The 16271-nt window shown below is 45.0% G+C and overlaps 3 protein-coding genes across 4 annotated transcripts in view; 1 reads left to right on the top strand and 2 right to left on the bottom strand.

Moving 5' to 3' along the window:
* The window catches only part of LOC144695227 (uncharacterized), a 384420-nt gene extending 370521 nt beyond the window's left edge, over positions 1–13899 (bottom strand). Inside the window, exon 1 of the mRNA XM_078566121.1 lies at positions 12401–13899. Within this exon, the coding sequence (XP_078422247.1) occupies positions 12401–13496 (1096 nt within the window). The 5' untranslated portion in view covers positions 13497–13899. The remainder of the gene's footprint in view (positions 1–12400) is intronic.
* Positions 1–16271, top strand: part of LOC144695231 (uncharacterized) — a 407499-nt gene that overhangs the window by 353737 nt on the left and 37491 nt on the right. The gene's annotated exons all lie outside the window — the stretch shown is intronic.
* The window catches only part of LOC144695195 (uncharacterized), a 161309-nt gene that overhangs the window by 13534 nt on the left and 131504 nt on the right, over positions 1–16271 (bottom strand). The gene's annotated exons all lie outside the window — the stretch shown is intronic.

Here is a 16271-nt window from a genome sequence, read left to right on the forward strand (position 1 = left end):
TAGAGTTCAGAAGAATGAGGGGAGAAACCTATAAAATTCTAACAGAACTAGACAGGGTAGATGCAGGAAGGATGTTCCCGATTGGTGGGGGGGTGGGGGGGAGTCCAGAGCCAGAGCTCACAGTCTGAAGATATGGGGTAGACCATTTAGGACTGAGAGGAGGAGTAATTTCTTCACCCAGAGAGTGGTGAACCTCAGAAAGTAGTTGAGACCAAAACATTGTATGTTTTCAAGAAGGAGTTAGATATAGCTCTTGAGGCGAAAGGGATCAAAGGGTATGGGGAGAAAGCGGGAGCAGGGTATTGAGTTGGATGATCAACCGTGATCATGATGAATAGCGGAGCAGGCTCAAAGGGCCGAATAGCTTACTCCTGCTCCTAGTTTCTATGTGTAACAAGGGCTTTGCACAATCCTTGGCACTGGTGGTTCACGAGCGCATCCACACAAGGGAAAAACCATTCACATGCGAGGCGTGTGACAAATCGTTTTCACAGTCATGGAACCTCCATGTACACCAACACATTCACACCAGAGAGAAACTAGTTATGTGTGATGTGTGCGAGAAATCGTTCTCTTTGTCATCATAGCTCCGTGACACCAACACATTCACACCGGGGAGAAACCATTTCCCTGTGATGTGTGCGACAAGCTTTCTCGAAGTCATGTAAGCTGCGTGGCCATCAACATGTTCACACGGGACAGAAACCATTCACGTGCGAGGTGTGTGACAAATCATTCTCATCATCGACCCTCCACATTCACACGCATTCACACAGGGGAGAAACCATTCAAGTGTGAGGTTTGCGATAAAGCTTTTGCAATATCGACAAGCCTCCTGATACACCAGAGGATTCACACAAGGGAGAAACCCTTTAGATGTGAGATTTGTGAGAAGGCTTTCACCCACTCCTAACTCCTGCTGCACCAGCACATTCACACTAGGGAGAAACCCCCATGTGCGAGATGTGAGATAAATCATTCTCGCAGTCATCGAACCTTTGTGTACACCAATGCACTCCCACAAGGCTGAAACCATTCAGGTCAAGGTGTGTGATAAATCTTTCTCGCAGTCAGCGAACCTCTGCACACACACCAACGCATTCACACAGGAGGGAAATTGTTCACACGTGAGGTGTGTAACAAATCCTTCTCGGTGTCATTGAGCCTCCATGTAGACTAATGCGTTCACATGGGAAAAACAGTTCAGGTGTGAGGCATGTGACAAATCATTCTCACAGATATTGATGCTCCGCATGCACCAGTGCACCCATACAGGTGAGAAACCATTCACGTTTGATGTGTGCGCCCAATCATTCTCGAGGTGATCAAAACTCCTGCTCCACCAGAGGATCCACACAGCCCTTCAATGTGAGGTTTGTGAAAAAGTTTTTGTGACATCTTTGACCCTCCTGGGCCACCACAGGATTCACACAGGGGAAACTCTTTGGGTGTGCTGTTTGTGACAAGGCTTTCACTCACTCCTTCAATCTCCTGAAGCACCATTGGATTCACACTGGTGAGGAACCATTCAGGTCTGAGGTTTTTGATAAGGCTTTCACACAGTCAGTGTATCTCCTGGACCATCAACACACACACACACACACACACACGAGAAACCCTAACAGTGTGAGGTCTGTAATAAAGCCTTCACACAGTTGTTGGACCTCCTGGAACATTGGTGAACACACACGGGAGACAAACCCTTCCAGTGTGATATGTGCCAGGATTGTTTCACCTACTCCTCTCTCGCCATACACCAACATGGACTTGGAGCCAGGTCACCTGCTTCTGTTGCACTGAGACTTGTCTGTGTTGTTTACCCTCCAGTGCTCACACAGGGGAGCTGTTGTTCCAAAGCACTGTCTGTCTCAGCAGTGTCTGTCTCAAACCTCTCCCATCATCAGCACAATTGTTTCAAGAAGGCAAACTTATCCGTTGACCAGATCGCCAAACATCACCAAACTAAGACATCAATATGTATAGAAGCTTGTGCTTGTGCACAGATGCCACTGTGTCTCTGGGAGGATTTCCTCACCACAGGAAGTAGGTGCGATTCAGGACAATGTGTGTCAGGATTCTCCCTGCTATGGACAAGAGGGAATTACCTCAATAGTTTCCGCACCATGATTTATCTCCCTTGAAGGTAGTTACAATTGTCACATTCCTGAATTTGGATGGAGCTCTTTTCCTCTCAAATCCGCAGGGCGAGTTCATGGAATCTTGATGTGAGCAGAAGTCCACCAGCTTTGAAGACCTCAGCTGGAATACCATCGGGGCCACAGGCTTTGCTATTTTTCATCTGTTTGATTGTTTGTTGAAGCTCTCCCATCAATGGTGACTCACCCATGGATTATACCACAGGCACTGGGCAATAGACTGGAGGGTATCAGCTACCACTGTGGACTCATGGTTGAGGAGTTGTTCAAAATCTTCTTTCCACCATTAACAATGGAATTATCATCCTCAAGAAGAGAAACACCATCCTGTGAACAAAGGGGATTTTGTCCATTTGACCTCAGTCTGTAGATGGCTCTGATGATGTAAAAAAATCTTCGCATGTCTCAGGCTTTCTCTTCCAACATGTCTTTCATATTCTGGGTTTGTCTTTGAGCACCAGCCTTGAGATGTTGAAATGCTGCCTTCTTGAGTTGTGACCTCAGGTTGTTCTGCCAGGCAATGAAGGCAGATTGTTTTCATTCCGGGGTGGGGGGGTCACATATTTGAATGTTATGTTCGTCGAGCCAGTCCTGGTGATGGTGATGCTCGAACTCAATGGTCTGGGCACAGGAGTTTAGTATAGCTGACTTTATTTGATCCCACTGTTCAGGAAGTGAGTTGGATGTGTGAAGATTTTGCAGATTGGTCGTGAGCTGCACCTGGAATTCCTCTCTTCGGTCGGGCTGTTTTAGGGCTGAGACATTGATCTTCTTCCTCTTGGACTTTTGGGGTCTGTGATGTCTTGGTGCTGGATGGATGTTTATCACTGATTGAACAAGTTGATGATCTGTCCAGCAGGCATCAGTCCCCCACATGGATCGAGTGATACAGACATCACTTTGAACTTCGAGTTGGCTTTAGACCTTCCAGAGGAACCTCCAACATGATCTTTGTTGCCAGACAAATCCAAAAAAATTTGTTAGCAACACCAGGAACTCTTCATTATGTTTATTGATGTGACCAATGCATTTTACTCAGTAAATCACGAGGCTCTGTGCTTCAGAGATTAGGATGTTCAAGAAACTTAATCACAAATGCTTCATGATGATATGACTACAACTGTCTTGAGTGGGAGCTCTGAAACAGAAACCTTCAAAATCCAGACTGGTGTCAAGCAAGGCTGTGAGATAGCCCCCATTCTATTTACAGTCTACCTGACAATGACTATTCACCTCATCAAAGATCAACTGCCCTCTGGTGTCAGTATTAAATACCATTAAGATGGGAAACTCATTTACCTCGGTCACCTCCGTGCCAAAAACTAAACTGACCACCACAGATACACATGATCTACAGTTTGCAGATGACTGCTGTGTTGATGCCCATTCTGCAACAGATTTACAAACCACTCTCTATCTCTTCAATCCCATGTGATGGAAACGAGCTCCATCCTGTGCTACTAAAGTTCGGTGTTATTTCTGACCATCGGAATTGTGAGCCAGATGAAAACACAAGATTGTAAAGAAACTTCTGTCGTATTCTGAGAGAGTTTCCCCTGATGTGTGCGTGTTAGTAAAGTGAGCCAGTTCTCATGAGTGGGTATGGGGTAGAATCAGATCCTGCTTTAGTTGGTGATGTGAATTATAGACAGATCCTGTTCAGGTGACGGGTGTTTGACTAATACCATGGGTAATGTTTGTTCTGTCCTGTCTGGGAGGACTACTATCCTGAGTATGGTGAGGGAGTTGGGGTAAGTTTCTATAGACCTGAGTTTTAATCAGTTTTAACCACAGTTCTAACAGTATGTCAGGAATAAAACTCAAGAAATAACCCACTCTTCCCAAGGCTCCTTCGATAGCACCTTGTAAACCCACAGATAGATAGGAACACCAGAACCTGGAAGTTCCCCTATAAGTCACTCACTATCCTGACTTGGAAATATATCACTGTTCCTTCACTGTCGCTGGGTCAAAATCATGGAACTCCCTCCCTAACAGCACTGTGGGTATACCCACACCACATGGACTGCAGGGGTTCAAGAAGGCAGCTCATCACCACCTTCTCAAGGGCAACTAGGGATGGGCAATAAATGCTGGCCCAGCCGGCGATGCTCACATCCCATGAATGAATAAAAAAAAACTTTTCTCTCTCCTAAAGAGGTAATGGTTGAAATGCTCTCAAGCAAACACGATAACCAGGCTCTTTCTCAATCTGTGCAACGCGCCATTCTATTTATGTTAATGCTCTGGATACAAACACAAATGGTTGTCCTTGCTGCATGGGGGTTGCTCCAAGTCCTGTTTCACTGGTATCTCACTGCAGAGTGACTTCATCAATGACATCATCGTACCTCAGCACTGGCGTTGTCGTCACTAGTTGTTTGATGTGAGTGAAAGCTGCTTCTTGTTCTGTGCCCCAATATCACTGAACATCCTTTGCAGTGAGATTGTGTAGAGATTCACACTCTGACAACAAATTGGGCAAAACTTGGTTAAAGAGATCCTGTGTGGGTTCACTGATGTTCCAGGAGCTCCAACAACTGTGTGAAGGCTTTATTACAGAACTCACACAACAATAGAGTTTCTCCCTTCTGTGAGTGTGTTGATGGACCAGGAGACATGTTGACTGTGTGAAAACCTCGTCACACACCAAACACCTGAATGGTTTCACTCCAGTATGAATCTGCTGTTGCTTCAGACCAACGGACTGGTTGAAAGTTGTCGCACAAACATTTAACCTGAAGAGTTTCACCCGTGTGAATCCTCTGGTGTCTCAGGAGGGTTGACAACACTATAAAAGCTTATCGCAAACCGCACACTTCACGGGTTACTCGCCTGTATGGATTCTCTGATGGAGCAGGAGGTTCAAGGACCTCAAAAAACGATTTGTTGCACACATTGCAATTGAATAGTTTCTCCCTGGTGTGAATGCGTTGGTATCTGCAGAGGTTCCCTGACTCTGAGAATGTTTTGTCTCACACCTCACATGAACGATATCTCCCCTGTGTGATTGCGTTGGGTGTACATGGAGGTATGATGACTGTGAGAATGATTTGTCACATACCTCACACCTGAATGGTTTCTCCTCTGTGTGAATGCATCGGTGTACGCGGAGGTCCAATGACTTTGAGAATGAACCGTCGCATACCCTCACATGTGAAAAATTTCTCCTGTGTGAATCCTCTGATGCTCCAGGAGAGGCAATGACTGACAGAATGATTTCTCACACACCTCACACCTGAATGGTTCCACTCCTATTTGAGTGCATTGGTGTTTATGGAGGTTCCCTGATGCTGAGAATGATTTCTCACACACGTGAATGGTTTCTCCTCAGTGTGAATGCATTCGTGTACGTGGAGGTTTAGTGGCTCCGAGAATAATTTTTCGCACACCTCACACGCGAATGGCTTCTCCCCAGTGTGAATGAACCAGTGACTCACCAGGCCTGATCATTATAAAAAGCCTTTGTTACACACCTCACATACGAACGGCTTCTCCGCACTATCACTGTGTCAGTGATTCTCGAATGTCGATGGATGTGTGAAAGCTCGATTACACACCTCACACTTGAATGGTTTCTCTTCCATGTAGCTGTCCTTGTGTTACTGGTGGGACAACAGATGCACCTTGTGTGTTAGGAGACCTTATGAGTCTGTGGAGTCCTCCTCACACACTTTGAACAGCCTCTCACCTGTAGGGATGAGTCAGTGGTTCACGAGATTTGATAAATGATTGAAGCTCTCACCACACTTGGAGCCCACTCACACTTCTTCCCAGCCCACAGCTGAACCTTCGGAAAAGTTGGTTCTGATGGAAGGTTCCACACCACTGACCTGTTTCAGATCTGATATGTCAAAGCTCCCATGACCCGACCTATTTCCAGATGATGGTTTTAATGTATTGAGCAATGTTGTGAAGGGAATGGATGTCTTCCCACAGTTGTGCAGTTGTTCCTTGGGTGATGGTCAGGATCTATCTGCAGTGTCTATCCTCTCTGTATTCTCTGGTGTAGTACGGTGCAATCCTTCAGTAAAACAGGAAAAGGAAACATGATTTCTTCCAACTCAATCTGCTCCTTTGTTGAAGGGGCTGACTCTTCAGTCTTTTATTTATACTTTCACAGGATGTGGGCATCTCTGGCTAGGCCAACATTTATTGCCCATCCCTAATTGCCCATATAAAGCTGGTGGTTAGATGCCTTCTTGAACCGCTGCAGTCCATGTAGCCTAGATGCACCCACAGTTCTGTTAAGGAGGGAGTTCCAGGATTGTGACCCAGCGACAGTGAAGGAACATCAGTTCCAAGCCAGGATGGTGTGTGGCTAGGAGGGGAACTTGCAGGCAGTGCTGTTCCGATACATCTGCTGTCCTTGTCCTTCTAGGTGGTAGAGGTCGTGGCTTTGGAAGGTACTGCCAAAGCAGTCCTGGTGAGTTGTTGCAGTGTATCTTGTAGCTGGTACACACTGCTGCCACTGTGCAGTGCAGGAGGGAATTAATTAGGTGGTGGATGGGGTGCCATTCAAGCGGGCTGCTTTGTACTGGATGGTGTCGAGCTTCTTGAGTGTTGTGAGAGCTGCACTCATCCAGGCAAGTGTGAAGTATTCCATCACACTCCCGACTTGTGCCTTGTAGATGGGGGGCAGGCTTTGGGTAGTCAAGAGGTGAGTTATTCGTCACAGGATTCCTAGCATCTGACCTGCCGCAGTATTTATATGGCTAGTCCAGTTCAGTTTCTGGTCAATGGTAACCTTCAGGATGTTGATAGTGGGGGATTCAGTGATGGTAATGCCATTGAATGTTAAGGGGAGCTAGTTAGATTCTCTCTTGTTGGAGATGATCATTGCCTGACACTTGTCTGGTGCAAATATTACATTCCACTATCAGCCCAAACCGGAATGTTGTCCAGATCTTGCTGCATGTGGATACAGACTGCTTCAGTATCTGAGGATTCACAAATGTTGCTGAACATTGTGCAATCATCAGCGAACATCCCCACTTCTGACCTTATGATGAAGGGAAGGTCATTGATGAAGCAGCTGAAGATGGTTGGGCCTAGGTCACCATGCTAAAGAACTCCTACAGTGATCTCCTGGGAGTGAGATGATTGACTCCAAACAGTGGAGAGCTTTCCCCCTGATTCCTGTTAACTCCAATTTTGCTAGAGCTCCTTGATGCCACACTCGTTCAAATGCTGCCTTGATGTCAAGGGCAGTCATTCTCACCTCACCTGCAGTCACCAGTTCAGATCCTGGCACAACATGTCCCAGATAGAGTGCACAGAGATGGGATCTGTAAACTTTGAGTCCACTGGATTAATCCACTAAATTAACAACTTCAAAGGCTACAAAGCACTGATGGAGTCTGGCGCATCCACGACAGTGTGTGAGAGAGAGAGAGAGAGAGAAAGAGATTTTTAACAAGAGAATGAAAAATTAGGAAGTTGGAATCTCGTATATAAAGAGAGGAGAGAGACAAAGATAGTGACAGAGATGGGGAGAGAGAGAGAGAATGCAGAAGAGAGAGAGAGATAATAGATGCAGGAAGAAGTGATAGAGAATAAGGAAGTGAGAGAGCTAGAGACAGAGAGAGGGAGAGATAGAGAGATAATAAGGAGAGAGAGACACACACACACAATCAGAAAAAGAGAAATAATACGAGGTACAGAGATGAGAGGTCTCAATCTAATTTTAAGGAATATTCATTCTTCTGGAGTTGCCCACCAGAAGAATTAGTTTCTCTTCATCTATTCCATTTATTCCTTCAAACATCTTAAATATTTTAAAATATGGTCCCTTAACCTGCTATAGTGAAGGGGATACAAGGCTGGCCTGTGTATCAGTCCTCATAATTTAAATCTTCTAGCAGCTCATCCAGTTTCAATAATTTACCATCTCTAAGTTTAGTAATATCCCCTCCTTCATTTTTATATGTCTTGACATATAAAGTCCATCTTGTTAGCCTAACTGGTAAAAACTGAAGTAAAGTCATTATCCAATGTTTCTGTCAGAATACTGTCATTACTTGTGAGTGTTTTTTTGTGGATAAGTTCAGTGACTCTGTCTCGATTCTGATTTACCTTTTGTTATTTATGAGTCTGTTGGCTACTCTACTTTTTTTTATATTCCTTCCGAATTTAAATGTTAAGTTTTTCTTTATTATAAGTTGTCAGTCGTGTCTTGGGTAGCTTTCTCATCTGAGTCAGAAGGCTGTGCATTCAAGTCTCACGCAAGAGACTTGAGCACTGAGGCTGACACTCCAATGCAGTACTGAGGGAGTGCTGCACTGTCAGAGGTACCATCTTCAGATCAGTTAAACCAAGTGAATGTAAACGATCCCATGACAATAAGTCGGAGCAGAGCAGGGGAGTTATTGCTGACGTCCTGGTCAATACGGATCTTGCAACCAACATCACAAAAACAAATGATCTGGTCATTATCACATTGCTGGAACTGGAAATTATAAACCCATTGATGGAGAAAGTATACCAGCTTACAGTGGCATAGAGCAATATATTGTGTACCGGACTCTTATTGTAAGAGCCTGAGTGTTTCAGTGAATAGGAACACACCATCCTGACAGAACAGGTAGTTTGGGTTAAGTTAAAAAAAGTGAATTTATTAAGAGTTATAAATCTATACAAAAGATTGATAAAACAACATACAAACAACACAATAATCACCATACACCAAACTTTGAATCAACCAAAATAAAGCATTTGAAAATGACTCAAGATCTTTCCCAGAATATGAAATGAATCTTGGAAGAGTGTAAGATGACTATATCACATCGTTATTACATCGAGGTATGATGGGCTGAGGGAACTCAGGTCTGTAGAGACTCACCCCCACTCCCTCACCATACTCAGGATATTAGTCCTCTCAGACAGGAGAGTACAAACATTCCCCATGATATTCGTCAAACACCTGTCATCTGAAGAGGATCTGTCTATAATTCACATCACCAACTAAAGCAGGGTCTGATTTTACCCCATACCCACTCCTGAGAGCTGGCTCACTTTACTAATTCCCAGCTCTCTGCCCTTTGGCCCACCATTCACCATAATGCTTCTGTAGCCGTCAATCTGGTTTAACCACTCCCACCTTCTACACCCTTTTCCCCAAAATTACCTTTATTCTCTTCCCAATTGGTCGATCTCCCTGCTTCTCAAGTCCTAGGGGTGAAGGTACACAACTGGTTTAGCCATCCATCCCCAGATCTGACTGGACCACATCAAGCACTAGTGGTCCTGCTTTCCTCTGCCAAAACGGCTCATTACTCCAGGACCATCCTGAAGAGAAAAGATAACCCACAACTTCTCCTCCCCAAAACCAACTGTGTCCTTGTGGAAGTTATATTCCAGCAATACAGAGCGCTGTTTAGACCCTATCTGGAGAACTGTGTTCAGTTCTAGGCACCGCACCTCAGGAAGGATATATTGGCCTTGGAGGGAGTGCAGTGTAGATTCACCAGAATGTTCCTGGGCTAAAAGGGTTAAATTATGAGGATAGATTGCACAGACTGAGCTTGCATTTCCTTGAATGTAGAAAATTAAGGGGTAATCTACTTGAGGTGCTTAAGATGATTAAACAAGTTGATAGAGTAGTTAGAGAGAAACTATTCCCTCATGGGAGAGTCCAGAGCAAGGGGGCATAGCATTAAAATTTGAGCCTGGCTGTTCAGGGGTGATGTCAGCAAACACTTCTTCATAAAAAGGGGACGGGAAATCTGGAACTCTCTCCCCACAAAAAACTGTTCAGGCTGGGGGGTCAATTGAAAAGTTCAAAACTGTGATTGAAAGGTTTATTGTTAGGCAAGGGGATTAAGGGTTACAGAGCCCAGGCAGGTGGACAGAGTTCAGATAGGGATCAGCCATGATCTAGATGAATGGTGTAACAGGCTCAAGGGATCACTCCAGCTCCTACATTCCTTAAATTCCTCTTGATTGCCCTTCCACTCTCATCCCCAACAACAATTGGTCAGTGTCATCCTCTTCAACATCCAACTGAGCTTCCGACCCCATACCCTCTCCATCGCTAAAATCACCCACTTCCCCCTCAGTAACATCGCCCATTTACAACACCCCCACCTCCACATTAATCCATCTGCTGCTGAAATCCTAATCCATGCTGTTGTTGCTTCTGGACTAGACTAGACCATTCCAATGCTCTCCTGTCCAGCTTCCCATCTTCCACCCTCCATAAACTTCAGGTCAGCCGAAACTCTGCCGTCTCTCTCCTAATTCACACACCTATCACCCCCTGTGCTCGCTGACCCTCACTGGTTCCCAGTCCCACAGTGCCTCCAATTTAAAATTCTCACTGTAAGTGATTTCTAAGTTGGTTTAATTGTATAAATGTGGAGTGTGATCTCTACTTTTGTTTGTACGAGACTTAATCAACTGGCAAACTAGGAATCTTCGGATAGTAAATTTTAGAAAGTTTATGAAAGAAACAATGTTGTTAACAAAGTGAGGAGAATGATTGTAGCTTTAGCTAGTTGCACAGTCTGTTCAAGTGTAAGTCACGTTCACCCTCTCAGCTCTCTGATCTCAATCTCAAACCCACTTGTGGACATTGACAGGTGGTTCACACTCTGGAGTCTCCACAATCTGACTCACAAGAAAACCTCACGGAACCCCTCTTTTTAACGCCTGTATGACCATCAGCCCATTTCAGAGTCAGTCCTATGAGTGACTCTCCCTGTTGCTGGGTAAACTTGATTACCTTTTTTTTAACATCTGTCCACTAGAAGCCATCTGGCCTCAGTATCTCAGACAGGAATACAATGGGATAAAAACAAAAAACTGCGGATGCTGGAAATCCAAAACAAAAACAGAAATACCTGGAAAAACTCAGCAGGTCTGGCAGCATCGGCGGAGAAGAGCAAAGTTGACGTTTCGAGTCCTCATGACCCTTCAACAGAACTAAGTAGAAATAGGAAAGGAGTGAAATATAAGCTGGTTTCGACTAGGCACTTTACAGCTTTCCGGACTGAATATTGAGTTCAACAACTTTAGATCTTGAACTCCCTCCTCCATCCCCACCCCCTTTCCGTTTCTTCCCCCTCCCTTTTGTTTTTTTCCAATAATTTATATAGATTTTTCTTTTCCCAGCTATTTCCATTATTTTTAAATGTATTCCACCCATGGTTTATTTCACCCCACCCCTACTAGAGCTACCTTGCTTGTCCTGCTCTCCAATCTTAATTAGCACATTCTTTTAGATAATATCACCACCCTATCACTGCTTGCTTGTCCCAACAAACCCCCCATCTTCTCTCCCCCCCACTTAAACCAGCTTATATTTCATCCCTTTCCTATTTCTACTTAGTTCTGTTGAAGGGTCATGAGGACTCGAAACGTCAACTTTGCTCTTCTCCGCCGATGCTGCCAGACCTGCTGAGTTTTTCCAGGAATACAATGGGGTTGCTTCACACTGTTCCTTTATCTGATTTTGAACAACTTTCTATTCATTCGGACAGACTCTACAAAGCCGTGATGTGCTGTCCCAGGGACCTTATCAGGATTTCAACAAGATTCCCTTGTTTGAGCAGTTTCGCCTGAAACTGCACTTTCTCACACAGACACATATACATTGATTATACATTAACATGTAAATGAAAATGCAGTCTTTCTGATATGACTTCTGATTACACCAGTTCATAAATTATAACTGAATGAAGGTTCACTAATTACTTTTACAATCATCCGTTCCATGACTGGCTGCGACTGAATACAGTAATTTGTTGAATAGTTAATATGGGATATAAAATCGCTTCCTCTGCCACATGTTAGTGTTAAAATGGCTTCCTTGTCCTGGTTACTAAAGTGAATATAGTATAAAAATTCTCAAGCTGGACTAAAATCTAACGACTCCCGGCCAACCTACACACATCACACTGGGTTTGTCTCTAATGTGGGTTCACTGATGCTCTAGGAGGCCCGACAACTGTGTGAAGGCTTCATTACAGAACTCACACCGATAGGGTTTCTCCCCCGTGTGAGTGTGTTGATCATTCAGGAGATACACTGACTGTGTGAAAGCCTTGTCACACACATCACACCTGAATGGTTTCTCACCACCTTGGACCCTCTGATGCATCAGATATCAGAGGAGTGGGTGAAAGGCTTGTCACAAACATTGCACCTGAAGAGTTACTCTCCTGTGTGAATCCTTTGGTGACCCAGGAAGGTTGAAGATGTAAGGGAAACTTCATCACAGGCCTCACACCTGAAGCTTTACTCACCTTTATGGATCCTCTGATGGAGCAGGAGTTGGGAAGACCTCGAGAAGGATTTGTCACACATCTCACACACGAACAGTTTCTCATTTGTGTGAACTCTCTGATGTCTCAGGAGGCTCGAAGATGTCCTGAAAGCTTTACTGCAAACCAGACACTTGAAGAGTTTCTCCCCTGTGTGGATCTTGTGATGGAGCAGGAGGTTTGATGACCTTGAAAAACATTTGTCACACACCTCGCATGTGAATGGTTTCTCCCCTGTGTGAATGCGTTGGTGTACGCGGAGGTGCGATGACTGTGAAAATGATTTGTCACACACCTCGCAGGTAAATGGTTTCTCCCCTGTATGAATTCTCTGATGGAGGAGGAGTTTCGATAACTCCGAGAATGACTTATCACAAACCTTGCACGTGAAGGGTTTTTCCCCTGTGTGAATGCGTTGGTGAGTGTGGAGGTTCGATGACTGCGAGAATGATTTGTCACACACCTCACACGTGAACGGTTTCTCCCCGGTGTGAATACGTTGGTGTACACGGAGTGCCGCGGAATCTAAGAATGATTTGTTGCACACATCACACATGAATGGCTTAGCCCCTGTGTGGCCTGTCTGATGGACCAGAAGCCTTGAGAAATTTATGAAGGCTTTATCACACAGCTCACACTTGAACAACTTCTCCCCAGTGTGAATGTGCCGGTGTCGTACGAGCGTTGATGACTGCGAAAATGATCTGTCACACATCTCGCACCTGAATGGTTTCTCCCCTGTATGAATGCGTTGGTGTCTACGGAAGGTCGATAAGTCAGAGAATGATTTATCACACACGTCGCAGGTGAATGGTTTCTCCCCTGTGTGAATGCGTCGGTGTCTGCAGAGGGCGGATGAGTCCGAGAAGGATTTGTCACACACCTTACATGTGAATGGTTTCTCCCCTGTGTGAATCCTCTGGTGTGTCAGGAGACTGAAGGATTGAGCGAAAGCCATCTCACAAAACTCACACCTGAATGGTTTCTCCCCTGTGTGAATCATCTGGTGTCTCAGGAGACTCGTCGATGTCATGAAACTTTTATCACACATTTCACACTTGAAAGGTTTTTCTTCCATGTAGCTATTCGTGTGTTAACAGTGGTTGTAAAAGATGCACCTTGTTTGTTAGGAGGTGTTACTATCCTGTGGAGCCCCCCTCACACTTGAACAGCCTCTCACCATTGAAATGAGTCAGTGGTTCATGAGGCCCAACCTCCTCTGTGTTGAGCAATGCTGTGAAGGGACTGGGTGTCTTCCCACAGTTGTGCGGTTGTTCCTTGGAAGATGGTCAGGATCTATCTGTGGTGTCTATCCTCTCTGTATTCTCTGGTGTATGGTGCAATCCTTCTGTAAAACAGGAAAAGGGAACATGATTTCCTCGAACTCCCTCTCCTGCTTTGCTGAAGGGGCTGACTCCTCAGTTAGAGACTGTTCCACAGTGACTTATCAGTCTGCTGTTCCCCTGTGTGGGGCATCAGATGCAAGTCCTTTCTTTTTCCTCACTTGACTGTCACACACCCTCTACTTCTAGCAGGGACACTGGATAGTGACCAGGAGCAGACAACGTGGCTACTTTCTTTCCTCCACCCAGTCCCCATCTTCCCAGGTGCCATGAGGACAATGGAAAAGACAGTCGGGTGGAGTGTAAAACAAATCAATTCACTATGAGCTTGAGTCATGCTGGAAGACCAGTTTTCCCCTTGGAGTATGTGTTTAATATATAAAAAAATACTCAGGAGAAATGTTACATCAATGGAGATTTTAAAATTTCTCCCCATGTGCTTATATGAAGAAAACTGTTGGAAGAAAACATCCTGGACAGAAAGTGCTAGAAGCTAAGGAAAATATTGCTTCAGTGGAGCTGATTGAAGGGTTCTGGTTTATCCTGGGAAATTAGATACAGACTGCACATCCCAAATTCAGCTATCAGCCACAGCACTGGGTAAAACTATCAAATCCAAGCCCAGGCTTTTGGGGAAGGCCAAGGCCTTCGGGTAAAATCTTTAAAGAAAGCATTAAAAGGCATTTTAATAAATGTGTCTCTGCATCTCCCAGATAATTACACCTCACCTTCTCATATCCAGTAATGACCCATCAACAAAACTCAGCCTGTAACTCAGAAGGGAAATGCTTCCAATAAATATACTCAATACCCAATACACAGCTCCAGTCAAACAGTTCAGCACAAAGCCTGGCCTGGCACGTCTTGCAGCACGGATGTCCAGTCCAGCCTGGCTCGCAGCATGGAGGCCTGGCCCGGCAGCCCAGAAGCCCGGCCCAGCCCGGTTCATGGCAGGTTATGACAGTTGTTTCTCTCTGGGATTTTTAAACAGCTTTACCAAACTGCTGTGTCATAACATGGATTAACAATCCAGAGGTTGAGAGTTCAAATCCAACCACAGAAAGTTACATACATAGAATTACAGTGCAGAAACAGGCCATTCAGCTCAACTGATCCATGATGGTGTTTATGCTTCACACAAGCCTCCTCTCACTCCTCTTCTATCTCGCCCTATTTGAATCAACGACTCCATGTTGTGAAACTGAATTTAATAAATTTTGGAATTTGGTGAATACAATCAAAATAAAAATATGAAAACTTTCAGGTTGTCCTAAAAACCCAAATATTGTCCTTCAGGGAAGGGAACCTGATACAACTTCCTGGTCTGGCAGTCCCACACAACATGGTTGACTCTGAATGGCCTTCTGAAGTCACCAAGCAAACAATGATAAACAATCACTACAAAGTCCAATGATGAGAGGAAAATCAGATATCTCTGGACAATCCGGGCATTATGTCAGAATAAGATTAAGGTGATCTCAGCCCAGTGATATATGTAAAGTCTCTCTTACCAAGGTCTGAGGACAAGTACCCAAGTGAGGAGAGCTGCCCCACAGACTGGTCAAGTAGCAGTGATACTCACTGAATCGTATCAATCTGGAGACATCCCAGACTCCTCCATCACCATCCCTGGGTATGTCCCATCCCACTGGCAGGTGGGGAAGTCTCAATATTGACTCCATGGAGTCTCATGGCTTCAGGTCAAACAAGTTCCAGGAAAACTCCTACTCCCCTCCCACTGATGAATGAGTATTTCACCATGTTAATCATCACTAGGGAAGTAGACTAACGGCAGATCCCAAAACTGGGTGTGCATGAGGTGCAGTGAGCCATCAGCAACAGCTGGATTGTATTCCACCACAATCTCACAGACCCCACTCGATGATTATCAAAACACTAGATAGGCTTTGCAGGAGCAGCATTGGGTATAGTTTAGAGTCCAGGCTAAACACTAAGAGCTGCAGATAATAACGAGCTAAACAGCAGCCCCCCGCCCCCAAGCCGACAGAGGACGACAAAGCTCTGTCGTCCTATCACATCTTGTCGAGAATTGTGAACAACCAGTCAATTAACAGGACGAGGTGGCTCCATTCTCAACCATGGTGGAGTCCAGCTCATGAGTGCAAGACCCAATGTTAAAAGTATCTTCACCTCCTCCTGAGATGCTGGGAGAACTCCCCTCCAGACCACTCAAATCCTCCCCACCGTCGAGAAGGCTCAAGTAAGGAGTGTGATGGAATATTCACCACTCACATGGATGGGAACATCTACCACACTGAAGCGTCCCAACAGGATCAGGAACACAGCCGGTTCCCTAATCAGAGCCGCTACCATTAGACCCAATACCCACTCGCTCCACCACCAGGACACTGTCCAGAGACCAGAAGTCACAAGAACCTTCCTTCACTCACTGGATATTCAACCCTGAACATTAGTGTGGATATTATGGGATAAAATCTGCTCCTTCACTCACCGTCTCCTTACTTGGTTTTCAGTTTTTACAGGAAGTG

Source organism: Cetorhinus maximus, chromosome 21, assembly GCF_964194155.1.
Source record: "Cetorhinus maximus chromosome 21, sCetMax3.hap1.1, whole genome shotgun sequence".
In the NCBI taxonomy this organism is placed as follows: Eukaryota; Metazoa; Chordata; class Chondrichthyes; order Lamniformes; family Cetorhinidae; genus Cetorhinus; species Cetorhinus maximus.